This window comes from Cercospora beticola, chromosome 2 (assembly GCF_033473495.1).
Source record: "Cercospora beticola chromosome 2, complete sequence".
Lineage (NCBI taxonomy): Eukaryota > Fungi > Ascomycota > Dothideomycetes > Mycosphaerellales > Mycosphaerellaceae > Cercospora > Cercospora beticola.
The window spans coordinates 1,495,301-1,512,581 of NC_088936.1; the positions used below are offsets into that span (position 1 = coordinate 1,495,301).

General features: G+C 51.2%; 10 protein-coding genes across 10 annotated transcripts; 3 read left to right on the forward strand and 7 right to left on the reverse strand.

Annotated features, from left to right (window-relative positions):
* Positions 1-77: 77 nt before the first annotated feature.
* On the reverse strand, positions 78-986 carry RHO25_002602 (uncharacterized protein; the record flags this gene model as incomplete). Its single annotated transcript, XM_023598168.2, has 1 exon — positions 78-986. One exon carries the CDS (start codon positions 984-986, stop codon positions 78-80), a length of 909 nt encoding a protein of 302 aa, XP_023456245.1.
* Positions 987-1,534: 548 nt separating this feature from the next.
* RHO25_002603 (uncharacterized protein) lies at positions 1,535-2,634 on the reverse strand (the record flags this gene model as incomplete). Its single annotated transcript, XM_023598169.2, has 2 exons — positions 1,535-2,407; positions 2,476-2,634. The coding sequence occupies 2 exons, from the start codon at positions 2,632-2,634 to the stop codon at positions 1,535-1,537; spliced, it is 1,032 nt and encodes a 343-aa protein (XP_023456242.1).
* Positions 2,635-3,528: 894 nt separating this feature from the next.
* RHO25_002604 (uncharacterized protein) lies at positions 3,529-5,637 on the reverse strand (the record flags this gene model as incomplete). The annotated part of the gene is made up of 2 exons (XM_023598170.2): positions 3,529-3,568; positions 3,629-5,637. The coding sequence occupies 2 exons, from the start codon at positions 5,635-5,637 to the stop codon at positions 3,529-3,531; spliced, it is 2,049 nt and encodes a 682-aa protein (XP_023456243.1).
* A 256-nt stretch (positions 5,638-5,893) lies between these two features.
* Positions 5,894-6,316, reverse strand: RHO25_002605 (uncharacterized protein; the record flags this gene model as incomplete). Its single annotated transcript, XM_065602278.1, has 1 exon — positions 5,894-6,316. The coding sequence occupies one exon, from the start codon at positions 6,314-6,316 to the stop codon at positions 5,894-5,896; it is 423 nt and encodes a 140-aa protein (XP_065458350.1).
* Positions 6,317-7,319: 1,003 nt separating this feature from the next.
* On the forward strand, positions 7,320-8,192 carry RHO25_002606 (uncharacterized protein; the record flags this gene model as incomplete). The annotated part of the gene is made up of 3 exons (XM_023598171.2): positions 7,320-7,400; positions 7,455-7,777; positions 7,850-8,192. The coding sequence occupies 3 exons, from the start codon at positions 7,320-7,322 to the stop codon at positions 8,190-8,192; spliced, it is 747 nt and encodes a 248-aa protein (XP_023456236.1).
* Positions 8,193-10,889: 2,697 nt separating this feature from the next.
* RHO25_002607 (uncharacterized protein) lies at positions 10,890-11,807 on the forward strand (the record flags this gene model as incomplete). Its single annotated transcript, XM_023598172.2, has 1 exon — positions 10,890-11,807. One exon carries the CDS (start codon positions 10,890-10,892, stop codon positions 11,805-11,807), a length of 918 nt encoding a protein of 305 aa, XP_023456237.1.
* A 165-nt stretch (positions 11,808-11,972) lies between these two features.
* RHO25_002608 (uncharacterized protein) lies at positions 11,973-12,305 on the reverse strand (the record flags this gene model as incomplete). The annotated part of the gene is made up of 1 exon (XM_065602279.1): positions 11,973-12,305. One exon carries the CDS (start codon positions 12,303-12,305, stop codon positions 11,973-11,975), a length of 333 nt encoding a protein of 110 aa, XP_065458351.1.
* A 1,358-nt stretch (positions 12,306-13,663) lies between these two features.
* Positions 13,664-14,356, forward strand: RHO25_002609 (uncharacterized protein; the record flags this gene model as incomplete). The annotated part of the gene is made up of 1 exon (XM_065602280.1): positions 13,664-14,356. The coding sequence occupies one exon, from the start codon at positions 13,664-13,666 to the stop codon at positions 14,354-14,356; it is 693 nt and encodes a 230-aa protein (XP_065458352.1).
* A 25-nt stretch (positions 14,357-14,381) lies between these two features.
* On the reverse strand, positions 14,382-15,407 carry RHO25_002610 (uncharacterized protein; the record flags this gene model as incomplete). The annotated part of the gene is made up of 3 exons (XM_023598174.1): positions 14,382-14,477; positions 14,538-14,565; positions 14,614-15,407. The coding sequence occupies 3 exons, from the start codon at positions 15,405-15,407 to the stop codon at positions 14,382-14,384; spliced, it is 918 nt and encodes a 305-aa protein (XP_023455471.1).
* Positions 15,408-16,067: 660 nt separating this feature from the next.
* Positions 16,068-16,467, reverse strand: RHO25_002611 (uncharacterized protein; the record flags this gene model as incomplete). Its single annotated transcript, XM_023598175.2, has 2 exons — positions 16,068-16,363; positions 16,413-16,467. 2 exons carry the CDS (start codon positions 16,465-16,467, stop codon positions 16,068-16,070), a joined length of 351 nt encoding a protein of 116 aa, XP_023455474.1.
* Positions 16,468-17,281: the final 814 nt, after the last annotated feature.

Sequence of the window (17,281 nt, forward strand, 5' to 3'; positions counted from 1 at the left end):
ATATTGTGTGATATCCCGATGGAGACCTTCCTGCGTGGTGATATTCAACAAGAAATCGCCCAAAACACTTCTCAGCCCTAGTCCATCCCGACATCCATCCTCACCTTCAACAGATCCTCCTTCACAATTTTCCCTCGCTTCTGCAACAACTCATTGAAATCCCATGTACAGCTGACATACCTCCCCGCAAGCCACTCTCTCCTCTCAGATGTCAGCCAAACAATCGAGTCTCCAGCCAGCTCAGGCGTATCCATCAACAAACCATGCATATCCTGTGGTAGACCGGTCGCAAGCGAAGTCATGACCCCTCCCGGATGAATACCAAAAGACAATAGACCTCGATCCTTATAGTCCAGATTCAGAAACTCCCCGAATCTCAGCAGTGCCAATTTGCCAGTCTGATATCCCGATCCTCCAGGCAGCATCTGATGCGCTCCTATCGATGCGACGTTGAGAATAATCTTGAGACTATCTTGTGTCTTCAATATCAGCGGCAAAAGAGCTTGGGTGACGAGATAAGGTCCTTTGATGTTGACCTCCCAGACTTTCCACCAGTCGTCGGCGTCCTGCTCAATAATCGGGGCAAGTTTTTCCATGTATCCGGCATTATTGATCAAGATATCCAGCCTTCCGAAGCTTTGTTCGATGTCCTTCGCAGCTTTCTGCACACTCTCCTTACTGGTAACATCAATGCTCAAAGGCAGAACTTTGGGAGTCTTCTTTCCGGCTTTGGTTGCCGCTTCAGTCATTTCTGTCGCCAGAGCTTCCATTCCAGATCGAGCCGCGATGGCAATGTATGATGTCCCGGCTCTCGCATAGCTGAGTGCTGTGGCTCTGCCGATTCCCTTCGACGCGCCGGTTATGAGTACAGCGCGACCATCGAGGTCGAACTGTTCCGGGTTGATAAAGTCGTAGGTCTCGTTGTGAATAGTGGGCGTGAAATCGATACCATTATTTCTGAGCTTTGCACCTGGTTTTTGGGACATCTTCGACAATTTCGGCCAGGTTGTATATCGTCAGATATTTCTTATTCTTGGAGCTTTCACTTGCTGTCGTGCTGAATGTTGTTTGATGTAGGAAGGATTCATTCGCCCCGCTCCGGCTTTATTGTTATTCACGATGCTTAAATGCGAGGTCCGCAGTTGAAAGTGGTGCCTCCATCATTGATCAGGCTCCTTGCACACTGTGACCATATGTGACGTTCGAGCAAAGATGAGTCACGATGTGTTTATCCGCCGGATAGTTGGTCAGTCCGCTTCACCGAAGACGAAATCTCAATATTCGCCCGCGCCGCGATAGTTGCTTGCCTTTTGGAACGGTTTTAAGATGGGCCAGTCATTCGACGCCACGAAGCTATCTGCTTGGTGTTAGTCTCAAGTCTGCGACACCAAATCGCCTCATCTCCGGACAGAAACGGATCGCGATGCCTTCTTCTCGGGCTCGGAAGCTTCCCATCGCACAGAGGTAGTCGTGCTTGGGACTGGTGTGTGCAATTCGTTTATTCATTATGTTCATCCTACCCAGTGATGTCTTATCACACCACATTCGTAGGATCGTATGCCTTACTTTTCCTCCCGCTCATTGCTTCCCAGCCATCCCATCCACTATCCAATTCATATATTGAAGCTCGCGCTGCTTCTACTGCTCTCCCATCGCCTTCCAGCTCGTATTTGGCCCCAATCGGACTGAGTTCGGTCGGATACGCAGATTGCGGCGTCGCAAGAGAGTTCCGTGCAGGCAGTTCCGCCTTGCCGAATTGAGAAACGCCGCGTGGGCGGTCGAGATCATTGCTGTTGTTCTTTAACCTTTGCTGTTCTTTCCGCTTCTTCTTGTGTCTGTATAGCATGAAAGCCCATACAAACAGGCTGACAACTCCAACAAGTGCCAAAAATGAGCCCACTCCGATCCCGATCATCATGCCCAGTCCTGGACCGTCGTCCGATGGTGTGCTCGTTTCTGTCGCAGTCGCGGTCGCCGTCGGTAAAACGGTCGTCGTCGGAGTCGCAGATGAGCTGGCGATCGCAGTGTTCGTAGGCTGCGCAACGATGTTGTACTGCGCAGCTGGGACGTTCCCGCTTCCCCGCGCAGCATTCGCGCCATCCAGATACGCACTGTCTGTTGTGCCTTTCATGTTGATCAATGTGAACCGGTTCGAGTAGTTGATGACAGTATTCCCGTCGGTAGTATTGCTGATCATTCGGAAGTAGAACCCATTCTCGAAGGACTGCGCGATTTCCGGGTCAATAGTGCCTGTGATCCGGCCTGTCGAGACCTTTCCGCCAGGACTTCCAATCGTCGCAATGGGTTTCGAGTTCAGAGGGTCGTTGCCTCCTACTATTAGTTGTAGTTCGTATGTGTCCAAGGCGGCCATGTCTGGCGAGCCACCCGCGTCGGTCCATCTCACAGTCTATTCAGGATCGCAGTCAGTCGCTCCGCCCATTGCGTCGCAGTGCCGAGTTCTCGCGGAATACTCACTATTGGCCCTGCGGGCCAAGTCGCTCCAGCAGCCGGAGTGGTGAATGTGACTCCCACGGCAAGCGCATCATGCACCAGTAAAGAAAGAACGTAGAGCGAAAACAATAGCAGCGAGAACGACCGTGATTCAGAATGCAGTACGGAAGGCATCTGTCGCATCCATAGAGCAGTTGTACCGAAAACCAAAAGAAGGAGCGTGATTGCGCAGCAATGCGCGAGTGGGTATAACGAGTGAATGGCAAGAATATGCTGTGTACAACGAATGCGTGACTACATTACCGTGGTGAGGTCGTTTGGCACAGCAGAAGGAGGAGTTGGCAGACCGCGTGGTCTGCGGCTATACCGCAAGCAGTTCCCACTGACTAGAATACGAGAATGATCGTCAGGCACCCAAATCGGGCTGATCGGCGTGCAGACGGCGTGGCCTGTCGCCAGGAGATTCGTGCTCGCTGATTCGCCCAGAAGACGGAAACGCGCGGCGATGGCTCCTGGAGAGCCGTTTTCGACTGGACCAGTTCTCTCCGGAGCTGCTTGGCATACGGTGTTGAAAGGTTTCTTGGCATGCCTTTCATCTTTGCGCTCATCGTCTCATTATTCGAGTGATATCGAGTTCACAGTCGCGGACGATGGTCTGGGAAGCCGCACTTTGAGGCAAGACATATCGAATATTGGGGCGTCCGGCAACATCTCGGAAATCGCGTGGAACCATGAGATTCTGATCTAGACTCATTGGTAGGCTGTCACTTCTCCGGAAATGACGATTCTGTACGGCAGTACCAAGCCCGCCAGCTCGGATACGATACGCGGGTGCCTTTGCAAGTGGAATGTTTGAACAGACAGCAGGGCAAAGGACAGATGTGAATAATAAGCTGGTCCTGTATTCCGACGTCTTCGTCTACCTCTGTACATCTATCAGATCACGCTCTGGACGGAAATGCTCAAACCTGAACCATCGACAAGAACCATACATCGAGCGCTTGCTCGCTCTCGCCTCTCCCCTTTCGTCGTATTCGTCGTACACATCGTCACCACAGATGCGAAAACCGGACGACCTCACCCGTCAAACACTCCATGCTGCAACTCCACACCCATCCTGTAAGTTCATTAGCACAGCTCAAATCATTCATTGATCGCAAAGCGAATTTCAACCCACCCTTCAGCCATCTTTTTCATACTCTGCTCAATATCATCGTCCATTCCCCTGCCCAGTCCCAGGAACTGCCTGAACTTCGCATAGTAGAACCACAAATCCGTACTCAGCAGGACGACATTGAACAACAAATGTCTCCCATACTCAGCCCAGCGATGTCCAAGTGTCGCGTCTCGATCTTCAGTCAGGGCACGACTGGCCCAGTATCCAGTGATTTTGATACGATTGACCGGACTTCCGAGGAACTGATTATTGCCTTGCACGATGCGCAAATTTCGACCAATAAAGATCAGTTCTTGCGGGAATTTGTCCTGGTTCGCAAGTATGTCTCGAATGCCTTTCCGCATGTGTTGCTGCATTTCGAATTGCCGCTCCTTCTGTTCCTTCTTGGACATGGACTGCAGTTCTTTCATGACTTTATTGCCGCCACCTTCATACGGTTTCATGAGAGTGGCACTTGCGAAGATGTCAGGCGCGTTGATACCCCATTCCTCGCTCGTGATTCGTTTGATGGTCTTGTCATCAAAGGTCATGAGTGAACGCCAGAAAAGCGCATACTGCTTGCGGAAATTGGGGTTCATTTTGATGTATAACCCGTGATCGATAAGAACGAGTTCGGGCTTGCCGTTGGGCTTTCGACGAATGAAGATGTTGCCAGGATGGGGATCGCAGTGGACGAGGCCCCAGAGGAACATCTGGGCGCTGAAGAGATCGACCATTGTCTGCATGACTGGTCTCAAGGCGAGTCCGAGGCCTCCCTTTTTGTCTGTACCTCGCCATTCGTCGCGAGTGGGCTTAAGCTTTTCGTCATTCGGGTTGTTGGTTGGGATGGATTGGTGCAGCGTCTGAGGAACAGGAGGAAGCTGACTGCCACCTGCACCTGGAGAGCCTCGACGCCAGCCGCCTTGCCAACTTCCAGTGATGCCTTCCTTATCCCAGAGACGGATGCCCTCAATCCACTCGGCGGTCATGACGCGGCGGGAAGTCAATTCAGGATAGGCGTCAGGAATGTAGACGCGATCCCGCAGTCGCGGTTCACCTTGGATGAGTCTGCGCATTTGTCGGGCGTTCTCAGCCTCATACTCGAAGTTGCACTCTGCCAGAAGTCTGTCGCAGACGTATGGCACGAGGTGGTATAGAGGCAGATCGAACCAGTACGAGTAGATTCTGCTCACAACCCGGAAGGCCCACAAGTCCCATCCCACTTGTCTGGCAATCTCCTTCTTCTGTACCTTGACTGCGACCTCTCGCCCATCTGGCAGGCGTGCCCAATGTACCTGGGCCACACTCGCAGACGCTCTCGCCGTCCTCTCCATAATCCCCTTCCCTGGCTCTCCCGTGAAGCTGACGCCGAAAACTTCTTCCACACTCTTGCCAAAGTCCTCTCGAATGACCTTCTCGACCTCTTTCCAATCGTTCTGCGGCGCATCATCGAACATCCTCGCGAACATTTTTTGAAACTCCGGTGGCAGCACAGCACTCTGCATGGCAATGGCCTGCCCGATCTTCAGGTATAGCCCTCCATTGGCACGAAGCAGTTCGAACACTCGTACTGCACTCCGGTGGTGTAAATCTTCAACGCTGTCGCCAATCCATGGGTCGGCGCGAAAGTTGAGCTTATAGTCGAGAGCAATAAGCAGACCAATGGAGAACGTCCGAACGCTGCGAGTAAGACAGGCATCATAGAACTGTGTGTCGATACCTAGCACCACGGCCACTGCGAGAGAGGTCCTGATCAGGCGACGGAGCCATTTGCGGCTCTTGCGATACTGTTTCGCTTGCTTCGGTGCGCCGAGGTCAGCGGGCGAGGGAGGCTTCGCGTGCGTAAATTGGCCTTGGAAGCGTCGAAGAACGGGAGAGGAGAGCGGTAATGATCGTGGTCGCGTGTGGCGTGGTGGGAAAAATGCTCGCGTGCTACTTTGTCGGAGTTGCTGGTCTGCTCCGAAACGAGATGGACTCGCGAGGGTCTTGCTTGCGCATTGCCGGCATACTGGCCGGAAGACGCGAAGCATGCCTCAAGACGAGCTGCTGTTGGCGGCGGCGGTGTAAGTGAACGACAGTGTATGAGGTTGGAGAACAATGAACACCTCGAGGTTGAAGGCATCATTTCACATGCGTCATTAAGCACTAGCGTCAAACTAGCGACATCGTTCCTTCTAGTCCCCAAATAGTCGGACAGCTCTATCTACATCTCCTGACGCAGTACCAGTCTTCTGCCATGGGCTTTCACGAAACGCTCTGGTGCTGAGAGTGCTATACCATCGCCTCCTATATCACAAAATATCCGGGTACGGATGCGCCATAAAACCACCCGAGGTGTTCCGGCCACTGTCTACTCTCTTTGGCCATTTTCTCCTTCTCTCCATGCTTCTTCGCAGCTTTTGCGTCCTTGCGCGCTGCTCTTTCAACGGCGGCCTGCTGAGACCTTTCAAAGATATCTCCCTCTGCTGCGCTTGATTTCTTCCGGCCGAACGGGAATGCCCATGGATGCCGTTCCCGGTATGAGGAACTTGAAGTAGAGCTCGTCTTTCTCGAAGCTCCCGATCTCGTCGTAGCCTCGCTCTGACCTGTCTTCGACCTCTTCAGATGGCCCGCTTCTCTCTCCGAAGTGGTGGAATATGAGCTGTCGCACGAGCCACGGCGAGACTCAGCTTCCTCCTCAGCCTTCGACTTGCCGCCCGCAGCATGCATCTTGGAATACCCTTTGGAGTCGGTCCGCTTGTGGCCGAATAGCTTGCTTGGTGACATCCCGAGCACGGTTCTCAGTGGAATGTTCCGTCGATTGGCCGGTGTCTCGAAAATTGCTCACAATGCTCTCTGGCAGGCCCTCGTCAGCAGCGTATCACCTGTCATACGAGGCGTTGCCTTTGTGCCATTGCACACCACGTACAGAAGGAATGGGTACACCGGATATGGGCGGAAGCTACCAGCTTGCTCGAAGCTTTTTCGCACTTCACGCCGTATCGGGATCTAGATTCTGCCAGACGTCATTCATCGAGGATGCTCGTGGCGCGTCGACTTGATCACATCGCTTCACAACTTTCACAAGTCGCAACCACAGTTCTTTGGTGGCGAGTACGATGTGCTGGCAAAGCTTGCGATGCAAAGAATGTCTTCGGCGGCCGAAGCTTCACGTATTGTAGGGGAGAGCCTGCTCGAGTCAAGTATCGATTTTTAGCACAGTCAGTCCACCTTCCCTGCCCTTCCCAAAACTCTAGATGAAGATCATGCCAGTTTCCGTCGGTGCTTCTAAATTAGGGACGATACTCGCAACCCTAAGAGGGTACGAAGATGGCTTTGAGGCGCAGAATTCATCTATTTTCCTCTTTGGACGACACTGGTCGTTCTCCAGCCAGTAACGACCGCAGCAACCAGGTATCTGTGGTCAGCGCTGCCCTGTACATCGGCTTTCATGGTATACACTGCAACCACAGTACAGAAGCCGCCACCAGAGCATTGGTGGGCGATTTGCAGCCGGCACTTCGATGCGATGGGCACTGGCATCTGCACCAAGCGATTAGTAGGGCTTGAAGCGATTCGAATGCAGTGGGCCATGAGGTAGTCGCTATAAGTATCTGCTACGCTTGCTGTCAGATTCTATATCACCAACCTCGATCATCAGCTTCTTTTGTCCAATCCCCATACAGGCTCGTCATATTCAGAACACTTTCCAATCAGCACCCACCCAATCAGAATGAAGGCAACTACATTCGCTACAATTTTGGCAGCCATTGCCACGGGTGCCGCTGCATTTCCAGCCCCTATTGGCTCAGAAGTATGCCCACTTCGACCAAACGATTTTATCCATATGAAGACTGACAACATACAGGGTCTGATCGCTCGTGACGACCAGGCACAGGCTGCCCAGCAGAACACTCAGTCATCGGACCAGGCTGCCGCTCCTCAGCAGGTGCAAAGCAAGCAGCAGCAAGCCCAGTCCGCTGGAACTCAGGAGCAACAAAATGCCAAGGCTCAGCAAGGGCAGCTCAGTGCTCAGCAGCAGCAAGACGCTCAGAAACTAGATGCCACCAACGCGTGGTGCTACGACAACTATCGCGGCTACTCTTCATGTGGTCCAGATAGCTACTACTCGCAACATGTCTGCCAGGATACTTGGACTGGACAGTGGTATTTCTGCACTTACAATGACTGGTGCGTAGACCACACATCTTCTACACTTCTTCATTGAAGTGCCTATAAACTGACACTGCTTCTTTCACACAGGATCCAGCAATACTTTGGCTATTATTACCCCCAACGACAATGCTACGACGACTTTGGCAGACAGTACCCGTGCAATCAGCCTCAGCCACAGTACTGCCGCGATTTCTACAACAACATTGTCCCATGTAATGGACGTTACCAGCCAGACAACAGAAATGTCTGCCGTGATCTACGGGGAAATATCACTCCTTGCCTCCTCGATAGCACGGAATCCGCTTCTGTCGACACGCCGTTTGGGAAGTTCTCGGCCTCGCGCACAACTGGTGGGAACCAGAATAACAACCCCAACGGAGGTGTTAATTGCAAGGTTGGTGAGGATGGCAACTTGGAATGTGCTGCTTGAGATGGAAGGAATGCAAGCGGCGTGATTCGTCGGATCGATGAGGAACGAAGTCATTTCGAAGAGCTGTACGTCGGTGGCGATGCGAAAAGAATCGGTTGCAAAAAGTTCGGTCACGAAGTCAGATGAAGTTTACGAATGTCGATATAATGATAATACTCTTGCCAGTTCAGTTTTATGTTCGGACACTTCACCGCTGTCCAAGGAAACGATCACAGAACGAACTTCCTTCTACACTGCTCCCCAAAAGTCTCTTGCGAGCTCGCTTTTGCAAGCGGACCCTCGCTCTGAATATTGGTTCAAGGATGGCGCTGTTCAAATGACAAAATCAAGCTTCGATGACAAGCGCCGAACAACGCCTACTTCTCTTGCCCTCCAACCCTTGTATTCCTGATTCTGAACGCGCTGCAGCTTGGCAACAGTAAGCATACTGCTACAAGTGTTTCCTTGTCAGTCTCATAGTCAGGGTTTGGTGGTCAGCGAGGATCGAGCCTTCAATGCTCCAGCTCAGACCTCAGAAGGTCTAGACTGTCGAGCCGTTGATCGATTCGTCACTTTGACGGCGTTTGACTTACTACGAAGAACGCTACTTACATGCAGTAGTCTTGCTCATTGCGGGCTAAGCACATGCCAGTCTGTTGGGAGCATGCCAATATAATTTTCAGAAGGGCTTTGACATAGATTGATCGTGCTCGTGACTGGCAGCATCATGCCAAGATATGCCAAGCCCAATTGCCGCCAACGACACGACTTGAGTGAAGCTTCCTCTTCTTCCTAATCAAACAACACCCTCACTCCATCAAGAGCCAGTACTTCGCGGCCCGCTCATCAAGATGGACGCATGTTGTCCGCTTCCTACTCTGCACCCTTCTCGCTAATGCTCTTCGTGCTGTTTGGCGCTCGCCATCAAGTAGCAATCACAATCACGCAATTGTGGGCTCCTGTCGCAGATTCGCTGGCACAATTCGGCGCTTTTCATTGGCGCTATTCCGAAGAATTCGAGAAAGGATAGAAGGGCTGTAACATCATCCATTTATTCGTATTACCCAATGCTTGGTTTGAGTGTTCCTTCCCGGCAGTATGCGATGATCTGGGCCCGGGCTCGTTGCGATAGCTGCTTTCACAATTTTCATGCAAGCTGAACTCTGGACAATCCTCATCGCACACGAGTGCGTGGGACATCTTTCACTGGGGGAACTGGCGGGGCCTCGTAGCTGAGGTCATGCACGAAGTTCTGTTTGTGCTGTAAGCTTCTCTGGTTCGATCGGCTTTTGAGCGACATCAAGCCATGGATCCCAGCGAGAGCAACCGTGATCACAATTGCAAGCCAGCGACTGGTCATCCGTCCACAGGTCAGTGCCATTCGCAGAGAGGTAAAACAAGAGATCATACCGCAAGCCGACAGTCGTTTCCTAATTGGGATCGCCTTTGCCTGATATTATGCTGCATCTGGCACGCCCAAAACTCGTGAGTATATCTACCCAAGGAGTACACAGTTGTGTAGCTCCATGTGGTACTTTGCTTCGTCTGAACGGTTGCAACGATGAAGGCGATTATGTTGATCGAAATTGATGTAGCCAACGCGGTATAGTATGCGACGCGATAAGGTATTGAAGACGATTTCTGTATCTTGGTCAGCAACGAGTCTCCGTACAGCCCGGGAAGAGGCACACTTGCGTTGTTGTGAAGACTGATCCCGTACATGATAGCAATCACGACCATAGCCGAATTGATCGACAGGGATACAAGCAAGATATTACTCGCACCATTTTGAAAGTTCTCCGGTACACTCGCAAGCCTGTCAGCACCGACTCCAGGAAGGATTGGTAGTCAGTGACGACTAGGTCTCCAATCTGGCCCAGACGGACTTGAGAAAATCTAGATGATTGGTTCATCACTCCCCGGGCGTGATGCTCTACCAAACACAAGCTGCTCACCTGCAGTAGTCTTGCCCACTGCGGACAAAATATCTGCCAGTCGGCAAAGAGGTGTGCTCGGTGAACCCTGGCGCAGACACTCCGCAATTGCACTTTGTTGATCTGGACTCGGGCTCACTACCATAGCTGCTTTCTCAACTTCGTTGTGAACAGGACTCAAAGGAAAGTCGTTCGCGTTTTCAATGACTTTACATCACTGATGGGAGGAATTTGAGTAATGAAATCGGTCCTTTGCTTCGTCTTGCTCATTGCTCGTGCCGTGTTTTTCGATCGGAGACACGCATCGATCGAGGCCTAAGTGCTGAGTCTCGAAATCAGCTGGAGAACTCGAGGAAGCTATCGCTGAGTACAGAATGTAACTCGCGTTCTCGAGCTATCTACTTCTCAAACCCCGTGCTCGCTCCAGAAGGTGGTCGTAGCACCCAGAGCGAACCTTGATAAGCGCTTGAGGCAGCATCTGGGCACAAGATAGGAGATAGGTTCTCGAACAGATTCGTGCAGGTCGCTGCGATGATAGCGTGGAGTTGAATGCAAAAGATACTGCCTGCGAGTCAATGTCAACAATAGATTGCTTGCTTGCTGGTGAGCACTGGAAGTACCTGCGTGGGGCGGGCAGGTGAGAACCTGCCAGGTGGAATGTCTCAGTTGCTGAGTCATCTAACAATGCCAAGAACAGCGACCCCTTGACCTACTTGTGCCTCCACCTTCATCTTAGTCCTTGCATCTTATGCACGCCTGCGTGTAAACACCATTCAGGCTCACGATGACCACAGACAATGGTACTCCGTGGACACCGGTGTCCCTTCCCTACTTCGCCAACAGCGGCCCCGTGGACAAACTTCCCAGCGCAGAAGATATTCGTGGTTGCACAGATGTTCTACACGAACGTTTCCGCGCGAAGATCGTCGCAGTGAGCCAGCAGATTGTCGCCAAATTCGGCGGTGATGTGCTTGAACGGGAGGGACAGGCACTGATCTATCTCGAGCGACACGTGCCCAAAGTGCCAGCCCCACGACTCTACGCCATGTATTACCACGAGAAGGAATTGTTCCTGGTCATGCAGCGCGCTCCAGGGGTACAATTGGAGAAGCTCTGGCCGTCTTTGACAAGTTCGGAGAAGCAGTTCATTGTCGCAGAACTTCACAATGTATTCCATCAGCTTCGAGAGACAGTGTGCCCTGCACCGGCTTATTTCGGAGGCTTGGCAGGCGAGGGAGTGAACCACCACCTTTTCTTCAATCAAAAAGATGATGACCAAGACCTTTTGGGTCCATTCCACGGCGAGGCAGCCTTTCTCGAAGGTCTTACGAGCAATTTTCGTGCTTCGAGGGAGCGGAATGGTCATCCCGTGTTCAAAGTCCAATTCTACGAGGATCACCTTAGCAACGCGCTTCGAGGTCTGTCTCCAGTCCTTACCCACGGAGATGTGCAGCGACGGAACATCATGGTCGCGGAGAGGAAACGAAGTACACCTGAAGAAAGCGAGAGACGTTTTGATGTTTTCCTCGTGGACTGGGAGATGGCGGCCTGGCTGCCAGAGTTCTGGGAATACTACTCAGCTTCCAAAGAATTCAATCTGACGGGCATTCATGATGACTGGTGCTGGTACGTTGGGAAGTTCTTGGACGTACGCCTTGCTGAAGCAGCTGCCTTGACTATGTTCGAGAAAGATTATAGTTAAATCTTTCGATGTCTCCATGGATCAATTGCACCACAGATGTCGCCTACAACCGCATTCCATGGCTTCATCAAACTCCGAATCAAAACAGCCGCAGCGAATGTGTTTGACCAAAAGATCTCCCTCCAAAATGCCAGACATGTAACATGCTCTCCTTGCAACCTCCTTTTACGACCATGGACGCAGAATACCAGCCCTTTGCAAAGCAGGAATAGCATGCTGAGCTGTCCATTCGTTGCATTTGAAGATCGGCCTCCTTTGCTCTCCAGGTCCATAAAGCTCGCCATTTTCCTTGGTCCATGTGATCTCATATCTGTTGGTCACTGGATCTTTCTCCCAGAAATTGATGCCTTGTTGTTTCGTCGGTGTAGGTAAAGCGCTCAGGATAGCGGTGATCCTTCCGGAATCGTGGTCCGACTTTAGAACATGTCCAATCGGCGTCAGTCTGTGCAAAAGGCCAGATTGTCCGGGCTTCCAGCCTTTCTTCTCGTCGTAGTACATGCCGCTGGCCGCAATGATATCGCCTGTAACATGAAATAGTGTTCCTTTGCCAGCTTCAGGATCCACGTTCACGAAGACACCATCGTGATAACGCTTCACAGGGTCGAGTGGGTCGGGTGCGGCGGAGTCGATCTCGGCTTTGAAGACTTGACACCATATTCTATTTGATCGGGCTGTTCTTGTTTAGAAGACATAATGCTTGGAGGACTGGAATTGTAGCTTCAACCATCGTATCCACGACAGTCTTATATGTTGTAGCACAACTACATTCTGCTTCGTACTCTGTCCAGGAAGCGCACGATAATGTACTCGCAGCGGCTGGAAGAACACCGGAGCTCCAAATCATGAGATGGGGCGCCTCGGACTGGGCGGTTCAGACACATCTCGGGAGCTGTGCTCCAACAAAATTCCCGACACCTCTTTTGCATACGCAGCGGCGTCTCTGAATATCAAAACATTGGCTAGGAAGGGACATTCTTTCGGAGCATGTTCCGTAAATTGCGGCGTTGCCTCAAGTAGTCCGACTATTTTGGCTTACAAAAGCTGCTGCCGTGCGGCACAGGCGACCACCTGGCGAATGAAGCTGTCCGCTATGCTCTCAGAATAAACGCGCGGTTGGGGGAACAATCGTGCCGAAAGAGACTTGCTCATGATCCTGTCCCACTGTGCGTAGCTGCTTCCTGTCCAGTCTGCTCCAAGACAGACGCAATTAGCACAGGACTAGCAGTAGGCGCTTTCACAGGCTTGGAAGAGACACCTGCAGCTAGTCATTGCACTCTACAGAGCAGGGCGCAGGGCACGTCGTCCGTTGGTTTCAGACCATGAAATGTCAACCACGTACTGATCTCGTGTAGCCAATTGCTTGAAGCAGGTAGCGCTTCGGTCCATACTACCAGCTGCTCGTGGGTCGGATGACTTCCTGGTTTACCATTTCGTGAACAGCATGGGAATAGTAGACTCCGATCCAGGACGGACTGTCATCGTCGTATTTTAGATGCAAGCACCAATTTAGAGCTGTGAAGACTGGTTCTCATAGTGAGATAATCAGTTGCAGTGTCCTCTCCTCATGGATATAGGGTCGTTATGTCTCCTCGCGGTACTCCGCGATGCCAGTAATTCGTCAAATGCAATGATCTCGTAGTCTTCGATGGCAAGCCATCTTAGTGGAGTACAAAGACATGCAGGACGAACAAGACTGTCGATACAAAGAAGGAAAAAGAAGTATCCCTCATTGTGGACTGTGCCGGTGAAGCCGAACCCCATTTCATTGTTACTATTCCTGCAACCCATAATGTCGAAGCACCTGGTGTCCATTCCATAAAAGGGGGCTGGTCCCAGTAGTCTGGCGCTTCCAAAACATGCTGGCATCAACGTTCAACGCGTTCTGGAATATGGTAACATTCTCCGTTCCAGGAGACTCGCCTCCTTCAACGCCAGTCAGACAAAAAGGCACCCCCAACTTTCGTACATTTAGTGGACCAGAAACACCTTCCAGTTCTCTATCTCTTTTCGAGCATGTCGACTCTCCGGATAGCGGGATTGATGTCATGCCGATGAGCGAAGTCAAGAAATTCGTTGCATCCCAATCCATTGATCCGAAAAGGCTGTCTGCTATTCCCGAAGAGTTGAACGGGTCGAGTGATCCTAATTATGTTCCAGAGGAGACCATTCCAGGAGTGTCGAAGTACACAGAAGAAGGCAAGAAGCGATCGCAGGTCACTGATCAATACGAGGATGTATTTCAAGATTCAAATCCGCCTGCTCTAGTCGATGGACTGTATCGACTACCGACCCCCGGACCAGGTTTGCGGGATCGAGGTACTGTGCCTCGTGGTGCAAGCACTTCGTCGCCGAAGAGCTACAACCCGAGACGTACTTTGGAAGAAGCAGCTGATGCGAACGGTGAGCCAGGCCTCCGAGGTGTGACTGCCGCTCGAAAAGAAGGCCCTATGATGGCCAGGTATGTGACTTCGAGGACCATTCAAGAGTGGGTCGATGGCGGAAATCGTCCTGGATCGCAAGAGCCGAGCAAAAGGAGGAGACTGCAGTAATTCTTCTTTACGACTTGTTCGAGATCTAGACAGGTTTGTCACCAGCAAGTGTTATTCGATGCATTCTTCGGCGATATCCATGATAGTCATTAAGCGGATAGTGTTGTGTGCAGCGATTGTCCTAGAAAATCATTAGCTTGGTGCGCCAGCAAGGCGAAAATAAATGAAATCAGATACTTACCCAGAATGCGATCGTGCCAGCTTCCCACCTGTAAACAGTCAAAAAAGTGCTTTCAACGAGCTGATTCGAGACTCACCTCAACCTGCAAGTAAATTCTGGCTTCACCTGATGCTTGTGCAAGTATTGCAACAGCGGGCGGCTCTCCTCTTCGGTCCAGCCATCGAACCTGGTAGTATGCGCGATGTTCAGAAACAGTGCTTTCTTTCCGGTTTCTGGGTGTGTTCGTACAGCAGGGTGAAACTGCTCCATATGCTCACTGCCTCTCCCACTGTCCTTGATCCGGTCTTCTCTCGTCTTACTCGCGTCAGCCTTTGCCGAGCTCTGTACGCACTTGAGCGGGTCCAAAGTTTTCTTGAGTCCATCGCTCAAAGACTCGTATGCAAGATATTGATTCGCCCACAAGGTATCGCCACCCACAGCTGGAATCTCTTTAGCTAGCAATACAGATCCCATGGGAGGCTCAGAGAGATACGTCGTATCACTATGCCAAACACCTCCGAAGTTTGCACCAGTTTCTGTTTCCTTCTTGAGTACTTCAATCACTTCCGGGAAGCCATCGATACCTTTAACGAATGGATACTCGACAGGCTGGCCAAAGAACGACGTGAACTTGACAAACTCGGCTGGCTGCAGATCTTGATTCCGGAAGAAGATGACACAATTGTCGAGAAGAGCTTGCCGGACGTCCTTTGCTGTAGTCGTATCCAATTGCCTCACATCAATGTTGGCGATCTCTGCGCCACAGCCACCCGCCATGCGTTCGACTTGGATTCCAGCATTTGCTGCTTTGATGGCTGATGTAGCGAAGCCTCGTCGTACAGCACTGCGCCATACTGGCTTAGCATACGTCCTGTTCAGTGCTTTCAGCATTTTTGGTAGCCGTAAAAGAAATGGCCGGCAAATATGACCTGACGGCAGAAGCACGGTATATACTTGCGGTGATGCCACATGCTTTTGAGCTAAGGCAGTTTATTGAGGCCAATCAATTGAGGGGTAGCTGATCATAAGGGAGGTGCAAGTCAGCACGGTCACAGGCTGAGAGTTTATGCAGGATGACGTCCACGTCTAACTGCAATGCTGATAGGCATGACTTCGTGAAATAAATGTCTTGACAGAAATGAATACGCATCAGAGTGTATGACTCTTCAACGCCATACACTGCCTGCGATGCATCAACAGGAGTCCCGAATTCCGCTAAATCATTGAAAAGATCTTACGAGAACAGTGGGATTACTGGCATCAGTGTATACTCTAGCCAGCAGAAAAGCGTGATGCCAGCAGATCGCGCATCAAAGCATCGTGGAGAATTCAATGCAGAGCTCTATGTGTTCGAGAAGATCTGGCATTTTCATTCGAGCGAAGTAATTCTTGCCGAGGCGCCGCTGAACATGGATCTGCCAGCACTAGAAGTAAAGCCGTCAGCAACAAATGTGAACAATGAAGCAGTACTTCATCATGTCTCAGAGAACCGGGCTGTAACACATACGCTTCAGAAGTATACAATGTGTTGAAATTCCCATTTGGACTTTCTCAGATGTTCTTCTTCGTCATCTCCTTCTCCCGCAGAAGCATCCTCCAAACCTTCACACACGCCTCAGAAACAATGTTTACGACCAAGATTTGCGTGAACGAGAATCCCATTCCAGTACCTTCACTCGTCGTGCTTGAATCAACATCGGGGGAGATGTAGCCGTTTTGCTTCAACAAGTAGAGAACTAAACATCCGAACAGCAAGAAAGGCGCTCGCATCAGCGCGCCTTGAGCGAATCGGAAACCCATTTTCTTGCCATTGGTGCTGGCAGTGGTCGACGTCTCTTCCTGTACGACTACTTACATGTTAAAAGTTGGTATTGAAATGCACCTTCTTAGACCCACCACTTTCTTCTTTTCTCGGAGTAGCAGTGCTCTTGGATTTGGTTTTCTTGGCCATTTCGAGTGCCGTCTTGCTTGTAGCTGTAGCTTCCGGAAACGACTAAGACTCCAATGAATTCGCAAATGATTGATATACCTCAGATTCTGTACAACAGTCGTCTTTCACGTCGAATCGAGCGAGGCGGACATGTGGAAGATTCAGTGTGCTTGGCGCCAGCGAAAGGTGAGCACGTGGGCTTGGCTAGCAGGCGCAATCCAGCGATCTTGCGAGGCTTTTTTTTTTCGTCAAGACGCATGTCTACTTGCACTTGAAGAGATTGCAGTCTTTTGGGGCCAAATCCATAGACTTTAGTCTGCGGAACGAAAGTATGGACATGGACTGTCGCGGTGGACTCAATTGCTCGGGTTTCTTCTCCTGTGACCTGTCCACTTAGCGCATGTGACGAGCTGGCAGCGACAATGCCCTGCTATACTTCCTGGAGTTGCCACCGTGTGAGGACAAGCTGTCGGACCATGTTCTGAGTGGTGACTGTTTACTCATGTAGGGATGTCAATTACTGAACATTCTGTGCGAGAAAGGTAGAAGACGCTGAGACAGCACCGGGCTGACCATGGACCGCTATTTAGTGGCACAGCACTGTGGTTCACGATCCTGGTATCTGTTCCTGGCAGCCCAGGGACAGATTCTCAGTCGCAGGGTGTAAAAGGCTTGTTCGATCGCGGGTGTGATGGGTTTGATGTTTGTGATGCTGGCATGGAAGAGGCAATCCTGATTGCGGTGATTCTGCGAGAGGTAGCGAGGTGGTACTGATGATCACACATACCACATCCTTCGCAACGTCTATTTTTTTTGATCGGTGAAGTCGTTGTCA